The sequence below is a fragment of the Melanotaenia boesemani genome, chromosome 11, assembly GCF_017639745.1.
Source record: "Melanotaenia boesemani isolate fMelBoe1 chromosome 11, fMelBoe1.pri, whole genome shotgun sequence".
Classification (NCBI taxonomy): Eukaryota; Metazoa; Chordata; class Actinopteri; order Atheriniformes; family Melanotaeniidae; genus Melanotaenia; species Melanotaenia boesemani.
In genome coordinates, this window is record NC_055692.1 from 333,215 (window position 1) to 353,092 (window position 19,878).

At 43.3% G+C, this 19,878-nt stretch overlaps 1 protein-coding gene across 4 annotated transcripts in view; it reads left to right on the forward strand.

Moving 5' to 3' along the window:
* The first annotated feature begins 1,463 nt into the window (after positions 1 to 1,463).
* LOC121648416 (3-hydroxy-3-methylglutaryl-coenzyme A reductase-like) overlaps positions 1,464 to 19,878 on the forward strand; it is a 34,016-nt gene continuing 15,601 nt past the window's right edge. For 3 of the 4 annotated variants that reach the window (XM_041998492.1, XM_041998495.1, XM_041998496.1), the window contains exons 1-8: positions 1,464 to 1,570; positions 1,901 to 2,120; positions 7,983 to 8,094; positions 8,166 to 8,253; positions 8,324 to 8,408; positions 8,492 to 8,597; positions 19,574 to 19,680; positions 19,752 to 19,868. In XM_041998492.1, the coding sequence (XP_041854426.1) occupies positions 1,956 to 2,120; positions 7,983 to 8,094; positions 8,166 to 8,253; positions 8,324 to 8,408; positions 8,492 to 8,597; positions 19,574 to 19,680; positions 19,752 to 19,868 (780 nt within the window). In that variant the 5' untranslated portion in view covers positions 1,464 to 1,570; positions 1,901 to 1,955. Of the gene's footprint in view, positions 1,571 to 1,628; positions 1,753 to 1,900; positions 2,121 to 7,982; positions 8,095 to 8,165; positions 8,254 to 8,323; positions 8,409 to 8,491; positions 8,598 to 19,573; positions 19,681 to 19,751; positions 19,869 to 19,878 lie in introns of those variants that run through there. The other variant, XM_041998494.1, reaches the window with a different exon arrangement.

A 19,878-nucleotide genomic window follows, 5' to 3' on the forward strand; every position in this document is an offset into this window, starting at 1 on the left:
TGACCTGACGTGCTTGGTTTGGTTTTTTTACTTGTGTTTCCGTGCGTTTAGTTTTCGTCTGGGAAGTTTCCGGCTCCTCTTCATGTTGTTTTCTTTTCTTAACTTCATTTTCTGACCGGGTTTTTCAAAAAGACCTGGTTTTCCATTTAAAACAGGTTTTGGGTTTTTGCAAACATTAAAAGTACGATTCTGTCTCCATATGAGAGAAGATAGCTGGTCAAAGCTGACTCATCCGTGACCGATTCATTCCTGAGCCGATTCATTCCTGAGCCGATTCATTCCTGAGCCGATTCATTCCTGAGCCGATTCATTCCTGAGCCGAATCATTCCTGAGCCGATTCATTCCTGAGCCGATTCATTCCTGAGCCGAATCATTCCTGAGCCGATTCATTCCTGAGCCGATTCATTCCTGAGCCGAATCATTCCTGAGCCGATTCATTCCTGAGCCGATTCATTCCTGAGCCGAATCATTCCTGAGCCGATTCATTCCTGAGCCGATTCATTCCTGAGCCGAATCATTCCTGAGCCGATGATTCCTGAGGACTCTTCTTCTTTTTCTCCCTCCTCTTCCTCTTCCCCCTCCTCTTCCTCCTCCTCTTCCTCTTCCCCCTCCTCTTCTTGCTCCTCCTCTTCCTCTTCTTCCTCCCCTTCTCCTCCTCCCCTTCTTCCTCCTCCTCCTTCTCCTCCTCCTCTTTCCCCCCCCTACTCCTCTTCTTCCTCCTCCTCTTCCTCCTCCTTCTCTTCTTCTTCTTCCTCCTCCTCTTCTTCCTCTCCTCTTCCTCCTTCTCTTCTTCCTCCTCTTCCTCCTCCTCCTTCCCCTATTCTTCTTCTTCCTCCTCCTCTTCTTTTAAAGTAAAATTTAACACTTACAAAATGTTTGGAGAAGATTTTAACATTAAAAACTTAGAACTTAGAAATTTGGTGGAAACGCCGCCATGTTTGAAACTCTCTAATATGCATGTTGCTTTTATGAAAAATAAAAATTCATGTACAAAATTTTGTTGTAGAGATTTAAACTTTTTTCAGACTTTTAAAATAGTTTTCAAGGTTTCACAACGTTTTCCTTCCACATGATGGCGGGATTCTCGCGCCACACTTTGCTGCTTTCCTTGGTTTTTATTTCCTAATGAGACAATTAAAAGAACTCTGACACGTGACGCTGATGACGAGAACGTCCTAAAATGTGCACGTGACACCTAACATGAGACATCGATCCGCTCGCGCTGTGCTGGACGTCATTCTATAGATCTGTATGATCCAGATCTGTACAAAGTTATTTCAATGGGAATGTGCGTGTGAATGTGCGTGGCATCAGCCTCAGGTGGGGTCAGGGTTGTAATGGCTCAGGACTGGTCTCGGTGGTCAGATCCGTCCTCTTCATATGGCCATACGTCGTTCCTCGCGTCGCCTTGGTAACGGGGTGTGGCTACGGCGCACGTTGAGCAGGTGACGGCGCTGATTGGCTGCAGAGTCGGACGATGTGGAGGAGGACGGTGGTTCCACTGAGTCGAGCTGAGGTGGCTGGTGGAGCGGAGATCCGCGAGGACAGACGGCGCAGTCCTTCACTGAGGTAAGTCAAGTCTCAGTTCGCTAGCTGGTTAGTTAGCTGGTTAGTTAGCTGGTTCCAGGCGGAACCAGCAGCAAGATGAGGGGCTCAGATCTTCATGTCCAGGAGTCTATATTTAGCCTGTAATCTGTTGAGCTCATTAAAGGACTGACGGAGGAAGAGGAGGAAGATCTGATTAATGACGGGAATTTAGTTTATTATTGAAGATGACGTCACCAGATTCTCTGGTTTTTTGGGTCCCGGTTCTGATGACGGACTAGTTCTGTCCAGTTTGTGTTGTTGGATGAGAAGTTCCGGTTCTGTTGGGTCAGACTGTGGCATTTCCTCTAACAGATCTGTGTTCTGATCCATCCTGACGTCTCTGACCCGGTTCCGGTTCTGCAGTACCATGCTGACCCCGCTGTTCCGAGCCCACGGCCTCCTGGTGGCCTCCCATCCCTGGGAGGTGATCGTGGGGACGGTGACCCTCACCATCTGCATGATGTCCATGAACATGTTCACTGGGAACGACCAGATCTGTGGATGGAACCTGGACTGTCCCAAGCCAGAGGAGGTGAGTCCAGGAGGTCCAGGAGGACCTGAAGGTCCAGTTTCTGCTGCTGGGACAGAGACAACATCTGGTTTTATTTAACAGCTGGAACGTGGGCTGAAATCAGCTGTTTTATCAGAAACGTCAAACAAACAAAATGTTCAATAAATGTAAATAAGACGAGTTCATGGTGATGAAGATGGTGAAGATGATGATGGTGATGATGATGGTGGTGGCGATGATGGTGGTGGTGATGATGATGGTGATTGTGATGATGATGGTGGTGATGATGATAATAGTTATGATGATGATGATGGTGGTGGTGATGATGATGATGATGGTGATGATAGTGATGATGATGATGGTGGTGATGGTGATGATAGTGATGGTGATGAAGATGATGATGATGTTGAAAGTGATGGTGATGATGATGGTGGTGATGATGATGGTGGTGATGATGATAGTGATGATGATGAAGATGATGGTGATGATGGTGATGATGATGGTGGTGATGATGATGATGATAGTAGTGATGATGATGATGGTGGTGATGAAGATGATGAAAGTGATGATGATGATAATGATAGTGGTGATGATGATGGTGGTGGTGATGATGATGGTGATTGTGATGATGATGGTGGTGATGATGATAATAGTGATGATGATGATGGTGGTGATGATGATGATGATAGTGATGATGATAGTGATGATGATGATAGTGATGATGATGATGGTGGTGATGGTGATGATAGTGATGGTGATGAAGATGATGATAATGTTGAAAGTGATGGTGATGATGATAGTGGTGATGATGATGGTGGTGATGATGATGATAGTGATGATGATGAAGATGATGGTGGTGATGATGATGGTGGTGATGATGATGATGATGATGATGAAGATGATGGTGGTGATGATGATGATGATAGTGGTGATGATGATGATGGTGATGATGATGATAGTGATGATGATGATAGTGATGGTGATGATGATGATGATAGTGATGGTGATGAAGATGATGATGATAGTGATGATGAGGATGGTGATGATGATGATAGTGATGGTGATGAAGATGATGATGATAGTGATGATGATGATAGTGATGGTGATGAAGATGATGATGATAGTGATGATGGTGATGATGATGATGATGGTGATGATGATGATGATGATGATGGTGGTGATGATGATTGTGATGATGATGGTGGTGATGAAGATGATGATAGTGATGATGATGGTGGTGATGAAGATTATGAAAGTGATGGTGATGATGATGATGATAGTGGTGATGATGATGGTGGTGATGATGATGATGATAGTGATGATGATGATGATGATAGTGATGATGATGAAGATGATGGTGGTGATGATGATGGTGGTGATGATGATGATGAAGATGATGGTGGTGATGATGATGATGATAGTGGTGATGATGATGATGGTGATGATGATGATAGTGATGATGATGATAGTGATGGTGATGATGATGATGATAGTGATGGTGATGAAGATGATGATGATAGTGATGATGAGGATGGTGATGATGATGATAGTGATGGTGATGAAGATGATGATGATAGTGATGATGATGATGTGATAATGATGATGATGATAGTGATGGTGATGAAGATGATGATGATAGTGATGATGGTGGTGATGATGATGATGATGATGATGGTGATGATGATGATGGTGGTGATGATGATTGTGATGATGATGGTGGTGATGAAGATGATGATAGTGATGATGATGGTGGTGATGAAGATTATGAAAGTGATGGTGATGATGATGATGATGATAGTGGTGATGATGATGGTGGTGATGATGATGATGATGATAGTGATGATGATGGTGGTGATGATGATGATGATGATAGTGATGATGATGAAGATGATGGTGGTGCTGATGATAGTGATGATGATGGTGATGATGATGATAATGATGATGATGATGATTGTGATGGTGATGATGATGATAGTGATGATGATGATAGTGATGGGGATGAAGATGATGATGATAGTGATGATGATGATGATGATAGTGATGGTGATGAAGATGATGATGATAGTGATGATGGTGATGATGATGATGATGAGGATGGTGATGATGATGATAGTGATGGTGATGAAGATGATGATGATAGTGATGATGATGATGTGATGATGATGATGATAGTGATGGTGATGAAGATGATGATGAAAGTGATGATGATAGTGATGGTGATGAAGATGATAGTGATGGTGATGAAGATGATGATAGTGATGGTGATGAAGATGATGATGGTGATGCTGATGGTGATTGTGATGATGATGGTGGTGATGATGATGGTGATGGTGATTGTGATGATGATGATAGTGGTGATGGTGATGATAGTGATGATGATGATGGTGGTGATGGTGATGATAGTGATGATGATGATGATGATGATGATAGTGATGATGATGATGATGATGATGATAGTGATGATGATGATGATGATGATGATCGTGATGATGATGATGATGATAGTGATGATGATGATGATAGTGATGATGATGATGATGATGATGATAGTGATGATGATGATGGTGATGATGATGATGATGGTGATGATGATGATGGAGGTGATGATGATGATGATAGTGATGATGATGATGACAGTGATGGTGATGAAGATGATGATGATAGTGATGATGATGATGGAGGTGATGATAGTGATGATGATGATGATGATAGTGATGATGATGATGATGATGGTGATGATAGTAGCTCCATCATCCCTAGAACTGCTCAAAACCTAAACATTACAATAAAAGCTGGGAAACATTTGAAATGTGGTTAAAAAGTTTTCTCTGAGGTTTCAGACGCGTCGACGTAGCAGGAAACCTGGAAAGTTTGATGGAAGCACTTTTTCACGTTGACGTGTGGGACGTGACGCGGGGGTCATGTGACCAGTTCGTTTCAGCGAAGGCGCAGTAGGGTGGAGGCAGGAGGAGACAAAGCAGCGACATGCAGAGTTCGACAGGGAATTCTAGTCTTCCTCCTCCTCACGGCGGGATTTCACTGGAATAACGATGAACGGAAGCAGCTACACTGTCGACGTTTTACGTCTTTAACGTCGTGAAAAAGTGTCGTGGAAACGCAGCTGGTGATGAAGGTCGCTGCTGCATTAAAGGTCAAATTCTCCAACTTTTGTTGTTGATCAATAATTCAGCCAGAAGATTAAAAAAGTGCTTCCTCATCCTGTTAACTGGAATAAAAGTCGTGCGTTATTCTCTTCGTATGTCCAGAGTTCCTCACAGAATTTAATATTTCATTTATATTCTCACTCCACAGCCTGGAAAACCTCCGTGTAAAAATACCATTAACTAGTTAAACTAGCAGCTTCATCAGGTTAACAGAACGCTTGAACTCATTCACCTGAGCCGAGTTCGTCCTTCAGGTCCTCCTGCCAGTCCGCGGCCTCCACAGTCTAGATGTTTGCTGTTGTGGCTCATGTCAGAGTTTTTTCTGAGTTTTAGTTTTACCTCGTTAAAGCCCAGGTCCTGCACCGGTCTGCTTCCCGCCTCCTTAAGCCTGCACCCCCCCCCCCACCGCAACGTGACCCCGCGGGCCACCCCTACCAGCAGAACCGGAGGGCATGCCTCATTGTTGGACAGTGGTCCTGAGAGGTCACCGGTCTGGGGGTCCTGACTGGTGGTCTGGGGCCTTCTGGCAGACCCATGTCTCATGGGTCTACATGGACCACAGCGGGGGCCAGAAGGAGGCTCTTAACAAGCTTGCCCTGCACCATCGCCACCAGCTCTTACCGATCTTGGTCTGCTGGGCTTCCTCTGACAGAGCGAGTGGATTTTTCATCGATACGTTTGCCGGATCTTCTGGGAATTTATTATTCCTCAGCGTAGCGACTTTGTGGCTGTGTGGAGGAAAAGTCAGTTCAGCTGTATTTAGCGAGTTTTCAGACCCTCTGGTGAGTTTTTCTGGTGTTATTGGAGACTTTTGGAGACGGAGGTGAATGAAGGGAGTTTATCTTCCCAACGAGGAGCGGTGCTGGTCAGACCCTCTCATACGAGGCTTGGTCTTCTCGCAGCAGCAGCAGCTGCATTCAGACGACGTTCAGCTCTGTTTCATGACCAGGCTGGAAATGAAACGTAGAAGCTGCTGCTGGAGGATCCTGCTGGTTTACCGTCACAGTAACGTCTGTTAATGAAGAGTGTGGAGGAAATATTTAACAGAGTCATGCTCCAGACTCTTAATTTAAAAAACAAAATACAAGTAAAAAAAACTGTAAAGAATGAAGAAAATATTGACAGAATTATTATTCATTTATTTTTATTCATTTTTAGGTTTTTTCTATTTTTATATGTACCAGGCTGATGATGCTAATTAGCGAGTTGTAGGACAGCCAATAGCTGCTGTTCTTACTGAGGAGTGGGAACAGCAGCTGGAGGAGCATCAGTCCCTGAAGCTGTTTATTACCAGGAACTACATGGACCAGTCGTACCATGTCCTGTGGGGGATGATGGGACAAAGATGTCGTTCTGCTTCCACTACAAAGTGAAAATCAAATCTGATCTGATTTGATTTGACAAGTTCTTTGACAAGCTGGGTCCTTCCTCTGCCGCCCTCTGGGTGGCTCCGGGGTGGTCTTCGTGGTGGCGGGGTTTGCTCCAGGATTGCTGCTGATGGCCCGGGTCTCTGGGCCGCCCTAGTCTGCCTCTAGCCTCCATGGGGGCTTGGCTTCATCTCTGATCCTCCTCCTTCCTCATCTTCTGCATGCTGACTCAGCACTGAGGTGTCCAGTGTGTTTATACACTAAGAGATGCTTTGGTTCAGGTGTGTGTGTTTCTGGTTCTTTGGTTGTTGTTGTGATTCATGTTGTTGTTGATGTCTTGGTTATTTTTAGGAACTCCTGATGATTGTCTGCTTAGTTTACCTGTAAAAGCTGTAAGAAATTCTCTGTTGTGTTTCTGTACAGGTGTAGCAGCTGCTTGTCTGCTGTTAGGATGGACTGAAGCTCGTTGCTTCTATCTGCTGGATCTTTGTTTCCTCTTCCTTTTTTCTACTTTGCTTCTTACTTCTCTTCACTATCCTCCTTTATTTCGCGTCCCCTCCGGTCAGGTCCAGCAAGGTTACATTAATTCCATCATTTTAAATAAATAAGATAAAACAAGATATTTAAATAAATAAAGAAATAAAACATCAGATTATCAAGAGGAGACTTTTACCCATAAAGCTCCTCTTGGTAAAGCAGATGTGTTCGGCACATTACAGCAGCCAGACCATCATTCTGCCGCCGCCGTGCTGGACAGGACACGGTAGAAAATAAAAAGTCCTGATGGAGGGAATCAGAGAAATGATTTCAGGAGTCCACATATGGAGATTTCCCTGAATAGAAATATAGTTTCAAGTCCTGGATCCATTCAGGCCCAGGTTCATGTCCAGGTGAAAGATCTCAACTTCCTTCAGGTCCAGATCTTGGTCCAGGTTTAAGGTCCAGGTTTACGGTCCAGGTCCAGGTTTACGGTCCAGGTCCAGGTTTATGGTCTAGGTCCAGGTTTAAGGTCCAGGTTTACGGTCCAGGTCCAGGTTTAAGGTCCAGGTTTACGGTCCAGGTCCAGGTTTACGGTCCAGGTCCAGGTTTAAGGTCCAGGTTTACGGTCCAGGTCCAGGTTTAAGGTCCAGGTTTACGGTCCAGGTGTAGGTTTAAGGTCCAGGTCCAGGTTTACGGTCCAGGTCCAGGTTTAAGGTCCAGGTTTACGGTCCAGGTCCAGGTTTACGTTCCAGGTGCAGGTTTATGGTTTATGGAGGCAGCAGATTGCTGGGCCTGTTCATCCCACGTCTTCCTGGTCTAGAAATGAGCCAGATGTGAAGGTTCGATGCTTCATTTCAGTTCTGTGTCCACAGGAAGTGCTGAGCAGTGACATCATCATCCTGACCATCACACGCTGCATCGCCATCATCTACATTTACTTCCAGTTCCAGAGTTTAAGGCAGCTGGGATCCAAATATATTCTGGGTAAGTCCTCCAGAAGGTTCCAGAGTCTCTTTGTTATCAGAAGGATTGAATTTCATCTTTTCGTCCTCCAGGCATCGCCGGTCTGTTCACCATATTCTCCAGCTTTGTTTTCAGCACCGTCGTCATTCACTTCTTCGATAAAGAACTCACCGGCCTCAAGTAAGGACACTGTGGGTTTTCTGTCATCTTCTGTCTTCGGGCTTCTTCATTCAGTGTTCCTTTCTTCCAGTGAGGCCCTGCCCTTCTTCCTGCTCCTCATCGACCTCTCCAAAGCCTGCGCTCTTGCCAAGTTTGCCCTAAGCTCCAGTTCTCAGGTTAGACAAACAGAGATTCGGCTTATTCCAGCGTTCCTTGTGTTTCCCACCTTCCTAAAGAAGGACATATGTGATGCTTTCAGGATGAAGTCAGGAACAACATTGCTTCTGGCATGGCTGTGCTGGGTCCCACCTTCACGTTGGATGCTCTGGTGGAGTGTTTGGTGATCGGCGTGGGAACCATGTCAGGTAACAGCTCACAGTCAAGTCAGTTTGGTACAAAGTTTAGAAAGTGACGGGAAATCTGGACTTTGTAAGTCTTCAAGAAATGAGACTAGATTACAGTTTACATAACTGGTCAAGACTGTGTTATAATTACTGAGAAATGCAACCAATTTGCAAACTTTTTTAGCCAAAAAATTAAAACAATTAGGCAAAATATTAATTCCACACAGTCAAACAAGAAAACTAGTCTGTGTCTAAAACCTGGAAATAATTCTGATGTTATGTCACAATTTGAAATGGTTGATTTAAAAGTCCTACAAGAAACAGTTTGGCATTTGAAATCAACAACATGCACTCTGGACATGATCCCATCCGACTTTTTAAAACCAGTTTTTACCTCAGTAGAAAGTGGTCTCCTACTGATAGTTAACAGCTCACTGGCATCAGGCATTTTTCCCAAGTCACTAAAGATAGCTGCTATTAAGCCTCCTAAAGAAAAGGACTCTAGACGCCTCTATAATGAACAACTATAGACCGTCTCTAACCTCTTTTATTTCCAAGATTATTGAGAAAGTTGTATTTCACCAGCTTCATGACTTTTTAAATGAAAGTGGAAATCTTGATAAATTTCAGTCCGGCTTCCGACCTCATCACAGCACTGAAACAGCTCTGGTCAAAGTGTTAAATGACATTAGGTTGAATACTGATTCTTGTCTAGTATCAGTCCTGATCCTGGTCTAGTATCAGTCCTGGTTCTGGTCTAGTATCAGTCCTGGTTCTGGTCTAGTATCAGTCCTGGTTCTGGTCTAGTATCAGTCCTGGTTCTGCTGGATCTCAGTGCTGCATTTGATACTGTAGATCCCAGAATCCTGTTTTCAGGCTGGACTTTCTGAAGCGATCCTTAACTGGTGCAGGTCCTGTTAGAAGGCCAGAGTTGTTTAGTTCCGATCGGCAGCTATGAATCCGAGCGAGTGGCCATGACTTGTTCTGTAATATTTGACCCTTTGGGACCCTTTGGGTCAAATATTTCAGAACTTCAGCATTAATAATCATCGTTATGCTGATGATACACAACTTTATCTCTCTGTCACCAGACGACTGCAGTCCAGCAGTCTGGAGCAAATAAACACCTGGATGAAGGAGAATTTTCTACAATTAAATGAAGATAAAACTGAGATTATTCTGTTTGGTAGAAAGAGAAGAGGGTCAGCATTGGTAAACACCTGGAGACTCGGGTTCTTAAAACCACGACTAAGTTGGTAACCTGGGAGTGTTGATAGACTCAGACCTGACTTTCAGCAGCCACATCAAAGCTTCACTAAGAAGCTTTTTACCAGAAACAGGATTAAAAGTTTAGTTTCCCAGTAAGACCAGGAGAAAGTCCTCCATGATCCACCTCCAGTAGGCTGGATTACTGTACTGGTTTTTAACAGGACTTCCCAGTAAGACCAGTAAACATCTGCAGCTCATCCAGATGCTGCTGCTGCTGGAGTTTTAACCAGGACGAAGAGATCTGAACACATCACACCAGTTTTGAAATCTTTATTCTGTTCCATTCTATTCTATTCTATTCTACAGTCATTTAGCAGACGCTTTTATCCAAAGCGACTTACATTTGAGAGTAAGAACAACACAAGCAAGAATTCAACCAGGAAGGACGTCGTCATTAAGTTGTAGTCAGACTGCTGGAGTCCAGGTGGACCAGGTGGACCAGGTGCTGTCATGTAGTTCTAGAGGTAGCACATAACTTTTTCTTTTTTTCTTTTTTTAAATTTTTTTTGTATTTTTTGTAAGTCATTTTGTTTAAATACAAACATCATGATTTCATCAAACAGCAACATCTTGGGTGTAAGTGCAGCAGCTTCTTCAGTACATGGTTGAGCCAAAGATCTGGACGAATCTTTCTAATGGGCTCGACACATGGTACGCGACCAACGGTACGCGACCAACGACAGCGACAGGCGAAACTCATTGCAACCTTCGTGAAACTGAACACACGGGAGGCGACCAACGACAGCAACGGCAGCAGTGCCGTGCATCGCGCTCTAAAATCGCTTTTCTCTAATAAAATTTGATTGGTTATGATATTGGTGGGGATTTGACATTTTCAAACCAGTCTCTGACGTGACAAAAGGCGCATTCCGACAGAGAAGTTCTAAGAACGCAGTTCTAATAACTGTCCTAGTTCTAGGAACTACCTTCTCCAGGGGAACTGTTTCATGCTGCATTTGTACATGAGTTGGGGGCGGTAGCGGGACCGATGTGACGCATACGTTAGCGACAGTGGCGTGTGACTTTAGCGCCACATAACAACAAAACAAAACCCGCTAAAAACAAAACAACACGGCAAGCTAATATGGAGAACGAAGAGATCGTAGTGTTGATGCTCTGCTTGATGGAGATGTTACTGATGGACGATACAACCAGGCGTCTCACGTCGAGGCTGGAAGGTTCCTTTCAGAAGATGAAAAATCCAGCAGCAGGAGATCCGCCGCAGACAAAGGAGACATGTAAGTTTAACTTATTAAACATGCGCCGATTGTATACGTGTCTTATGAGTAAACATTTCAGACGGTTTTCTACTGTCTGTGTTGAGCAGATTACAATAACTAAATATTTCAGACGGCGGGTTTATTGTAACTCGTGTTCTGTTTCAGACGTTGCTGCAGCTCATTGAACCTCCTCACCGTCCGGCTGGTCCGGAGCAAAGCTGATAACTAGTGGGAAAAGGTTGTTCTCAATTTTACCGATGAGCAGTGGATAGAGAATTTCTGTATGTCCAGGGAGACATTTCAATACATCTGTGGCCGCCTGAAGCTGCACTGGAGAGGATGGACACAACCACCTGCTGCAGATACTGAAGGAGATGGAGAACAGCCTGGATGCTTTACCTCCTGCCTTCCAGCTAATCACTACACACCTCTTCATAATAAGCATCATGTTCTGGAAGTTCCACAGACAGAACATACATGTATACATGATGTACACATTTAAAAAGAAAATGTTCCATAGAAAATGCATCATTTTTTTTATATGCGCAAAATAAAGATCTCATCACCTTTAAGCTTTGTGTGTTTTATGGAATCATTAGTAGAAAGGTGGAGGAGTAATCCGTCACTGAAGGGTTGGTTGTGACTGACTTATGGTTTAGAATTATGAGGACATAGTCACACAGATTTAGCGTATATGAAGGTAAAAATATAAAAAGGGTGGTGAAATGTTTACAGGTGTGTAATTTGTGTCAGATCTTGGTTAAACATGATAAACTTCGTTCTGTGGTATGGAGCATATTATAAAGTTGATAAACTAACGTAATTTACACACAGGGATAAGACTTAAAATGTAGCGACCAAAGATGGATTATTTAATATTTCATAGCTGTGATAAGTTAATAACTACTCAATATTTTAATTAGCTAATATTTTATAGATGTGGCCAAAGCACATCTAACAGACACAAACTGAAAACTTCAGACTCTTTACAAAGTCATTTATTTTTTATAGTGAATACAGCAGAGCAAAAATAACTATTTATATGTGTGTATATGCTGCATATCACACTGGCTTTTCCTGCCGCACGCAGGAGTCATTTGCTGCGGCGTTGCCCGAGTAAACATGTCGGTGGTACAAGCTGTCCAATTTACTGTTTTTTCGGTTCGTCCCGCTCCGGTTGTCGTGGTCCTTAATTTATTTGTAGTCTTGTGTGAGTTTTCTACGTGCGCTGCTTCGCGTTATCCTGCGTTCTCTGACTGAGAGCTGATCGTCAGGAATATTTTTATATTTCGCTGCGAACCTTCAAAACCTCTCTGAAAATCCTCTGTGGCGTAGACGGTCAAAAGAGCTTCGACCTCCTCGTCGGTCCATTTATCGCTGCTCTGTTGTTGTTTTTGTCCTTATGTGCAACCGTGTTTTTTAAATGTGGCGGGGACACAAAATGCGGAAATCTGGCAAGGGGCGTAGCTACCAGTCACCAAACACCTACGTCATGAGGGTTCCTATAGAACCCCGTTTAGACCCTGCCTCGGAGCAGGAGCTAAAATGGTTATATGAAACACTGGGTGGGGGTTTCGGGATCTGCTTTTAAACGGTTCTCCTCTTATCTCTCTGGGAGATTAGTCTCCGTGGCTGCTGCAAAATTTAAATCCTCTTCTTCAGCTCTTAATTTTGGTGTTCCACAGGGGTCTTTTCTGGGTCCTTTATTGTTTATTTTATATTTGCTGCCTCTGCAGCACATTACAGGTTCTTTTAAAGATATTTCTTATCATTGTTATGCTGATGATATTCAGCTTTTTATTTCTTTTAAACCTCAGGATGTTTTTAAGATTCAGACCTTGCTTGGGTGTTTGGATGCTGTCAGGAGCTGGATGAATGATAACTTTCTTCAACTTAATGATGTAAAAACTGAGGTCCTTGTTTGTGCCCCTGACAGATTTTTCCCTGAGATAGCTGAGAGTCTTGGCCCACTTGCATCATGCATTAAGCCCTTGGTCAGGAACCTTGGTGTAACCCTTGACCCTGCAGTGTCCTTAGATGCTCATGTAAAATTGCTTGCTCGCTTTTGTTTCTATCACCTCAAAAACGTTGCTAAGCTGAGTCCAGCTGTTTCATCATCTGATATGGAGATGATCGTCCATGCCTTCATCTCATCCAGACTGGATTACTGTAATTCCCTCTTTACATGTTTAAACAAAAAATCGCTTGACCGTCTCCAGTTGGTTCAGAACGCTGCTGCAAGGCTGATAACTAAATCCCCCAAATTTATTTATTTTATTTCTTTAACCTTTATTTAACCAGGTAAAAAAATGTTTGAGAACCAGTTCTCATTTACAAACATGACCTGGCCAAGAGGCCCCAGCAGGAATAAATAACATACATACATACAAACATACAACTGTGCATACACAGGACCACAATACAACAATACAATACAAATTAAAAAAGTGCAGAGCAAGTACAAATATATAAAAATGAAAGGGGGAAAGGGAGTAGAACACAGTATATAAGACGGATTTATGTGAAAGAAAAAGTAGTGGAGAAATGTTTGTATATAAGGGAGAGTCAGCATCGTCAGCAGGAACAAGTATCTACAATAATCTGTTGAAGTCTCTGTCTAAACAGAGAAACAGATATCAGAGCTGGAAGTTTGAGAGTGTTCTGCAGTGTATTCCAGTCATTTGCAGCGGCAAAGTGGAAGGCGTTACGGCCGAAAACAGTGGCGGTTTTGGGAATGATGAGCTTAATAAATTCGGTTGACCTGGTGTGATAAGTGCTGCGAGCGAGGTGGAGAAGAGATGAGAGATAGAAAGGTGTCTTGTGTAAGACTGACTTGTAAATAAAAAGAAACCAATGATGGAGTCGCCGAGTGTGAAGGGAGGGCCAGCCCACCAAATTATAGAGATCACAGTGGTGGGTGTGGAAAGGGGCCTTTGTGGCAAAGCGTATGGCTGAGTGGTAGAGAGAGTCTAATTTTTTAAGGGCTGCGCTTGATGCCATTTTATAAATGATGTCGCCATAGTCAAGAATTGGAAGTAAAGTCAATTTGACTAAAATACATTTGGTTGCGTGAGTGAAAGAGGCTTTATTACGGAAAATTCACCCATGTCACTCCTCTACTAATCCAGCTGCACTGGCTGCCCATTTATTACAGGGTGCATTTTAAATTCTGGTATTTACCTATCAAGCCCTACATGACCAGGCACCTGAATACATCAAGGATCTTTTACAGCTCTACGTGCCCAGCAGGTCCCTGAGATCGAGTCATCAAGATCTGCTGGTTGCTAAACCAACACAGCTCAAAACTAAGGGTGACAGAGCCTTTACAACAGTGGCTCCTGTCCTCTGGAACTCTCTTCCTCTAAGCCTGAGATCTGTGGACTCCATGATCTCTTTTAAATAGCAGCTAAAAACACATCTTTTTAAACTTGCTTTTACTTAGTTTTATTTGTTTTTATTCTTTCTGTATTACTGTTATTTAGTGTTTTATCTTATTGTGAAGCACTTTGTGATTTTATCTTGAAAGGTGCTATATAAATAAACATTTAATTACTTACTTACTATAGAAACTGAGGGCTTTGGTCCCTAGTTCCTATATGTCGGAATGGTTCCTGAAAAGGTTATAGGAACTGCAAAAGGTTCCTACAGTCGGAAAGAGCCTAAAGTATGACAGATGGAGAGTCAGAATATTGTGCAGGAATTAACAGAAATCATTCTGTTTACTGTATAAAAGAAAGACAACCCTCTCATTGGTCAGTCCACGAAGCCCCTCGCTGGTTGGCAGTAGTGCCAGACGACAGCGACAAAAATAGAACATTTTCCTATTTTCTTGTGTCGCGTCGCAAGCATCGTGTGCACGTCTATATGAACGAGCGCAACATTTCACATGCACGAATGTCGCCTGTCGCTTGGCTGGAGGAGGACAGCGATTTTCGCCGCAATACGCAGGTTCCATAGGAAATGAATGGAGAAGGAGCGACGTCGCCTCCCGTGTGTCGAGCCCATGACTCATTCTGAGTAGAAGAGTTAAGCTAAGTGTGGAAATGCTCCTTAAACAACTGAGTCTTTAGCTTGCTTTTAAAAGTGGATAAGGACTCTGCGGATCGGACGGAGTTTGGTAGATGGTTCCACCACCAGGGAACAACAGAGGAGAAGAGTCTAGCTACTGATGTGGCGCCACCTTGTGGTGGGAGCACTAGGCGTCTTTCACTGGCAGAGCGTAACTGTGGAGAGGGAGTGTAGCTCTGGATTAAGGAGTGGAGGTAGACCGGAGCCGTTTGGGTTATTGTTTTGTAAGCCTGAAGCAGAGCTTTGAATCTGATGCGCTGCAACTGGAAGCCAGTGGAGAGCGATTAGCAGCGGAGTGACATGAGCTCTTTTGGGCTGGTTGAAGACCAGACGTGCTGCTGCGTTCTGGATCATCTGCAGAGGTTTAACTGAGCATGCAGGCAGGCCAGCCAGTAAGGAGTTGCAGTAGTCAATGCGTGAAATGACCAGAGCCTGGACCAGGAGCTGGGCCGTGTGATCAGTCAGGTAGTGTCTGATCCTCCTGATGTTGTAGAGAGCAAATTGGCAAGATTGAGCAACCGAGGCAACATGGTCCTTAAAGGTCAGCTGGTTGTCTACCATGACACCAAGATTCCTGCTAGAAGACGTAGGCACAAGCGTGATGGAGTCAAGCTGCACGCTTATCTGTGGCGGTAAGGAAGGATTGGCTGGAAAGACAATAAGCTCGGTCTTGGACAGATTTAGCTGAAGGTGGTGATCCTTCATCGATGCGGAGATATCAACAACATGCTGATATTCACATTGAGACGGTTGTGTCGTCAGGTGGGAAAGAAAGGAAAAGCTGAGTGTCATCTGCATAGCAGTGGTAGGAGAAACCATGAGAGCTAATGACTGCACCGAGTGAGGAGGTGTATAGAGAAAAGAGAAGAGGGCCAAGCACCGAGCCCTGAGGCACCCCTGTTGTGCAGAAAGAGCAGAGTGAGGCACCAGTAGCTGGTTTGGTAAGGCTGAGTTGGTCTGGCTCAGTGAATTGGTTACTGATGGTAGCGACCTTTTCAGTGAAGTAGGAAGCAAACATTTCTGCAGTCAGCACAGTGGGAGGCTGATCAGGTGGTGGAGATAGAAGAGAGTTAAACACCATGAACATGTCGTGTGTTGGGAGCATTGCGGATCTTGTTCTGATAAAAGGTTTCCTTGGCCGCCTTTAGGCTGGATGTGAACGTTTCAGGTTTTTGCTGCTACTCAGACAAGTCAGTGTGCTCTTTTGATTTGCGCCACTTTCTTTCTGCAGCCCTGAGTCCGGCTCTGTGCTCCCTTAGAACCTCTGTGAGCCATGGACTGGGAGGGTTTTGTCTGGCTGGTTTTGACACCAGAGGACAGAGTTTGTCCAGAGAGGAGGCGAGAGAGGAGCAGAGTGTTTCTGTAGCCTCATTAACAGACAGTAAGGAGAAGTCTGACTGGGAAGGGAGGGTAGAGTAAACCTCATCAGACAGCTGTGTAGGTCTGAGGGATCTCAAGTTTCTGCGGTAGGACACCATTTTCGGAGCCACTTGAGTGACATGAGGAAGGAAGACAGAGAATTTAGCCTTTTCACAGAATTCACAGAATAGATTATAAAACCTTTCTGATTGTTTACGAATCCCAGAACGGTTTAGACCCAGAATCCATCTGTGATATGTTCAGAGAATATAAACCTAGCAGAGCTCTTAGATCCAAAGACTCTGGTCAACTAGTCCAAACAAGAGTCCAGACTAAACATGGACTCTGGTTCTAAACATGGAGATTCAGCATTTAGCTGTTATGCTGCAAACAAGTGGAACAAACTGCCAGTGGAGATTAAACTTTCACCAAATGTAGACATTTTTAAATCCAGGTTAAAAACATTTCTTTTCCCATGCGCCTATGCATGAAATCTGCATGTTAACTTTTTTAACTTATCTTGCTTTTAATCATGTAAATGTAATTTATTATTTTATTCTGATTATGTGTTGATTCACTTTAGCCATAGCAGCTAGCTTCAGGGTTAGCTCCATTCACTTTATCCATCAACAGCTAGCTTCAGGATTAACTCCCTTAACTTTATCCATCAGCAGCTAGTTTCAGGGTAAGCTGTCTACACTTTATCCATCAGCAGCTAGCTTCAGGTTTAGCTCCCATCACTTTATCCATAGCAGCTAGCTTCAGGGATAGCTGTCTACACTTTATCCATCAGCAGCTAGCTTCAGGGTTAGCTGTCTACACTTTATCCATAGCAGCTAGCTTCAGGGTTAGCTGTCTACACTTTATCCATCAGCAGCTAGCTTCAGGGGTAGCTCCATTGACTTTATCCATCAGTAGCTAGCTTCAGGGTTAGCTCCCTTCACTTTATCCATTAGCAGCTTCAGGGTTAGCTCCTTTCACTTTATCTTTCAGCAGCTAGTTTCAGCTAGCTTCACTTTATCCTTTGTATCCTAACTGGTCATAACTGTATTATAACTGGCCATATCTGGTCATGACTGTATTATAACTCGTCATAACTGCTCATGACTGTATTATACCTGGTAATAATTGGTCATGACTGTGTTATAGCTGGCCATGACTGTATTTTAACTGGTCATAACCTGTCATGACTGTATTATAACAGGTCACAATTGGTCAAGACTGTGTTATAGCTTGTTATAACTGGTCATGACTTAATTATATCTGGTCATGGATGTGTTAGAGCTGACCATGACTTTATTATAACTGGTCATGACTGTGTTAGAGCTGGCCATGACTCTATTATAACTAGTCATGACTGTATTATAACTGGTCATTATTGGTCAAGACTGTGTTATAGCTGGTTTTAACAGATCATGACCTTATTAAAACTGGTCATAACTGGTCATGACTGAATTTTAACTGGTTATAATTGGTCAAAACTGTATTATAACTGGTCGTGACTGTGTTATAACTGGTCATAATTGGTCAAGACTGTGTTATAGCTGGTTATAACTGGTCATGACTTTATTATTACTTGTCATAACTGTTCATGACTGTATTATAACTGTTTTTAATTGGTCAAGACTTTGTTATAGCTTGTTATAAGTGGTCATGACTTTATTATAACTGGTTATAACTGGTCATGACTGTGTTATAGCTGGCCATGACTGTATTATAAGTGGTCATAATTAGTCAAGACTGTTAGAGGTGGTTATAACTGGTCATGACTGTGTTATAACTGGCCATGACTCTATTAAAAATGGTCATAACTGGTCATGGCTATATTATAACTGGTCATAATTGGTCAAGACAGTGTTATAGCTGGTTTTAACTGGTCATGACTTTTTTTTATAACTGGGCATAACTGGTCATGACTTTATTATAACTGGCCATAATTGGTCAAGACTGTGTTAAACCTTGTAACTGGTCGTGAATTTTTTATAACTGGTCATAACTGTGTTATAACTGGTCATAACTGGACAAGACTGTGTTATAGCTGGTAATGGTTGTGTTGTAAGTGGTCATATTATGTTAACAGTTTGCCTCAAGCCCCAGTTGTCAGGTTAGAAGACAAATGATGATGTTTAAAGACGACTGGATTTTGATTGGTTTTTTGTTGTTTGGTTTGTGAAATAAAGAAATTCTCTCAATGCCATTTAGGGGAAAAAAGTTTAATCTCACTCCTGTGGCGACGTTTAAATCCAGACTGGAACTCTTCACAAACTCCACAAGTTACTACAAATGCCTACAGTTGATTAAAAGCAATCTTTTCTAAAACAGTAGATGCAATAGTGAGTTTAGACATCAGCCTTTCGTAAGATACGACACTGGAGTCAAGGTTTTTGTCATGATCTGTGTATGTTTGGTTTAGTTTTGCTGTCCTATCTGTTCATTGTCTTGTCTGGTTTCCTGTTTTATTTTGTAGGTCCTTCCCTGGTGTGTTGCATTGCGTTTTATTTTCCTGTTCATTATCTCACCTGGTTCTAATTGTTAACTCACTCCACCTGCGTCTTGTCAGCTGTGTTCCAGTTATATACCTCTTGTTTTTAGACGGTGTTTGTCAGATCATCTGTCGTGTTGACCCATTTTGTCTCCTCTGTTTCGTCCATGTGAGCTCTGTAAGTGTTTCTTAATTAAAACCTTGATTCCTGCACCCGTCTGCCTCCTGCCTTTTTGACCTGCATTTGGGTCCACTTCCTCCTCAAACCATGACAGTTTTTCCTGCTGATGACTGACTGCAGTGGGTACTCCGCCTGATGAAAATAAGGCATTAAATGAAATTATTAATGGGCCCGGTAGTGTGACTCAATTCCTGGAAAAGGTGACAGGGGAGGAGATCTTGTGAGGAATTAGAAGGCTTTAAAGCACAGATGATTTCCTTCAAGACAAAGAAAGGCATGGACTTGCGACTGAATATTGACAGATGTGTTCAAACAATCCAAATCAGATGACGAAGAAATAAAAAAACACCTGAAACGGAGTAAATGGCGGCATTCAGCCCACTCCGGTCTGTGGTTACTTCCTGTCTTGTCTTTTCAGGTGTGCGGCAGCTGGAAATCATGTGTGGCTTTGGATGCATGTCTGTGTTGGCCAACTACTTTGTGTTCATGACCTTCTTTCCTGCATGTGTCTCTCTGGTCCTGGAGGTAGGGACTCTGCTGGTCTACATGTGGACATGTCTTTCTGGATGGATCCCTGATTGTGTTTGTTCCTGTAGTTGTCCCGTGAGAGCCAGGAGGGCCATCCGATCTGGCAGCTAAGCCACTTCTCCAGGGTGATGGAAGAGGAGGACAATAAACCCAACCCTGTGACCCAGAGAGTCAAAATGATCATGGTAAGGCCTC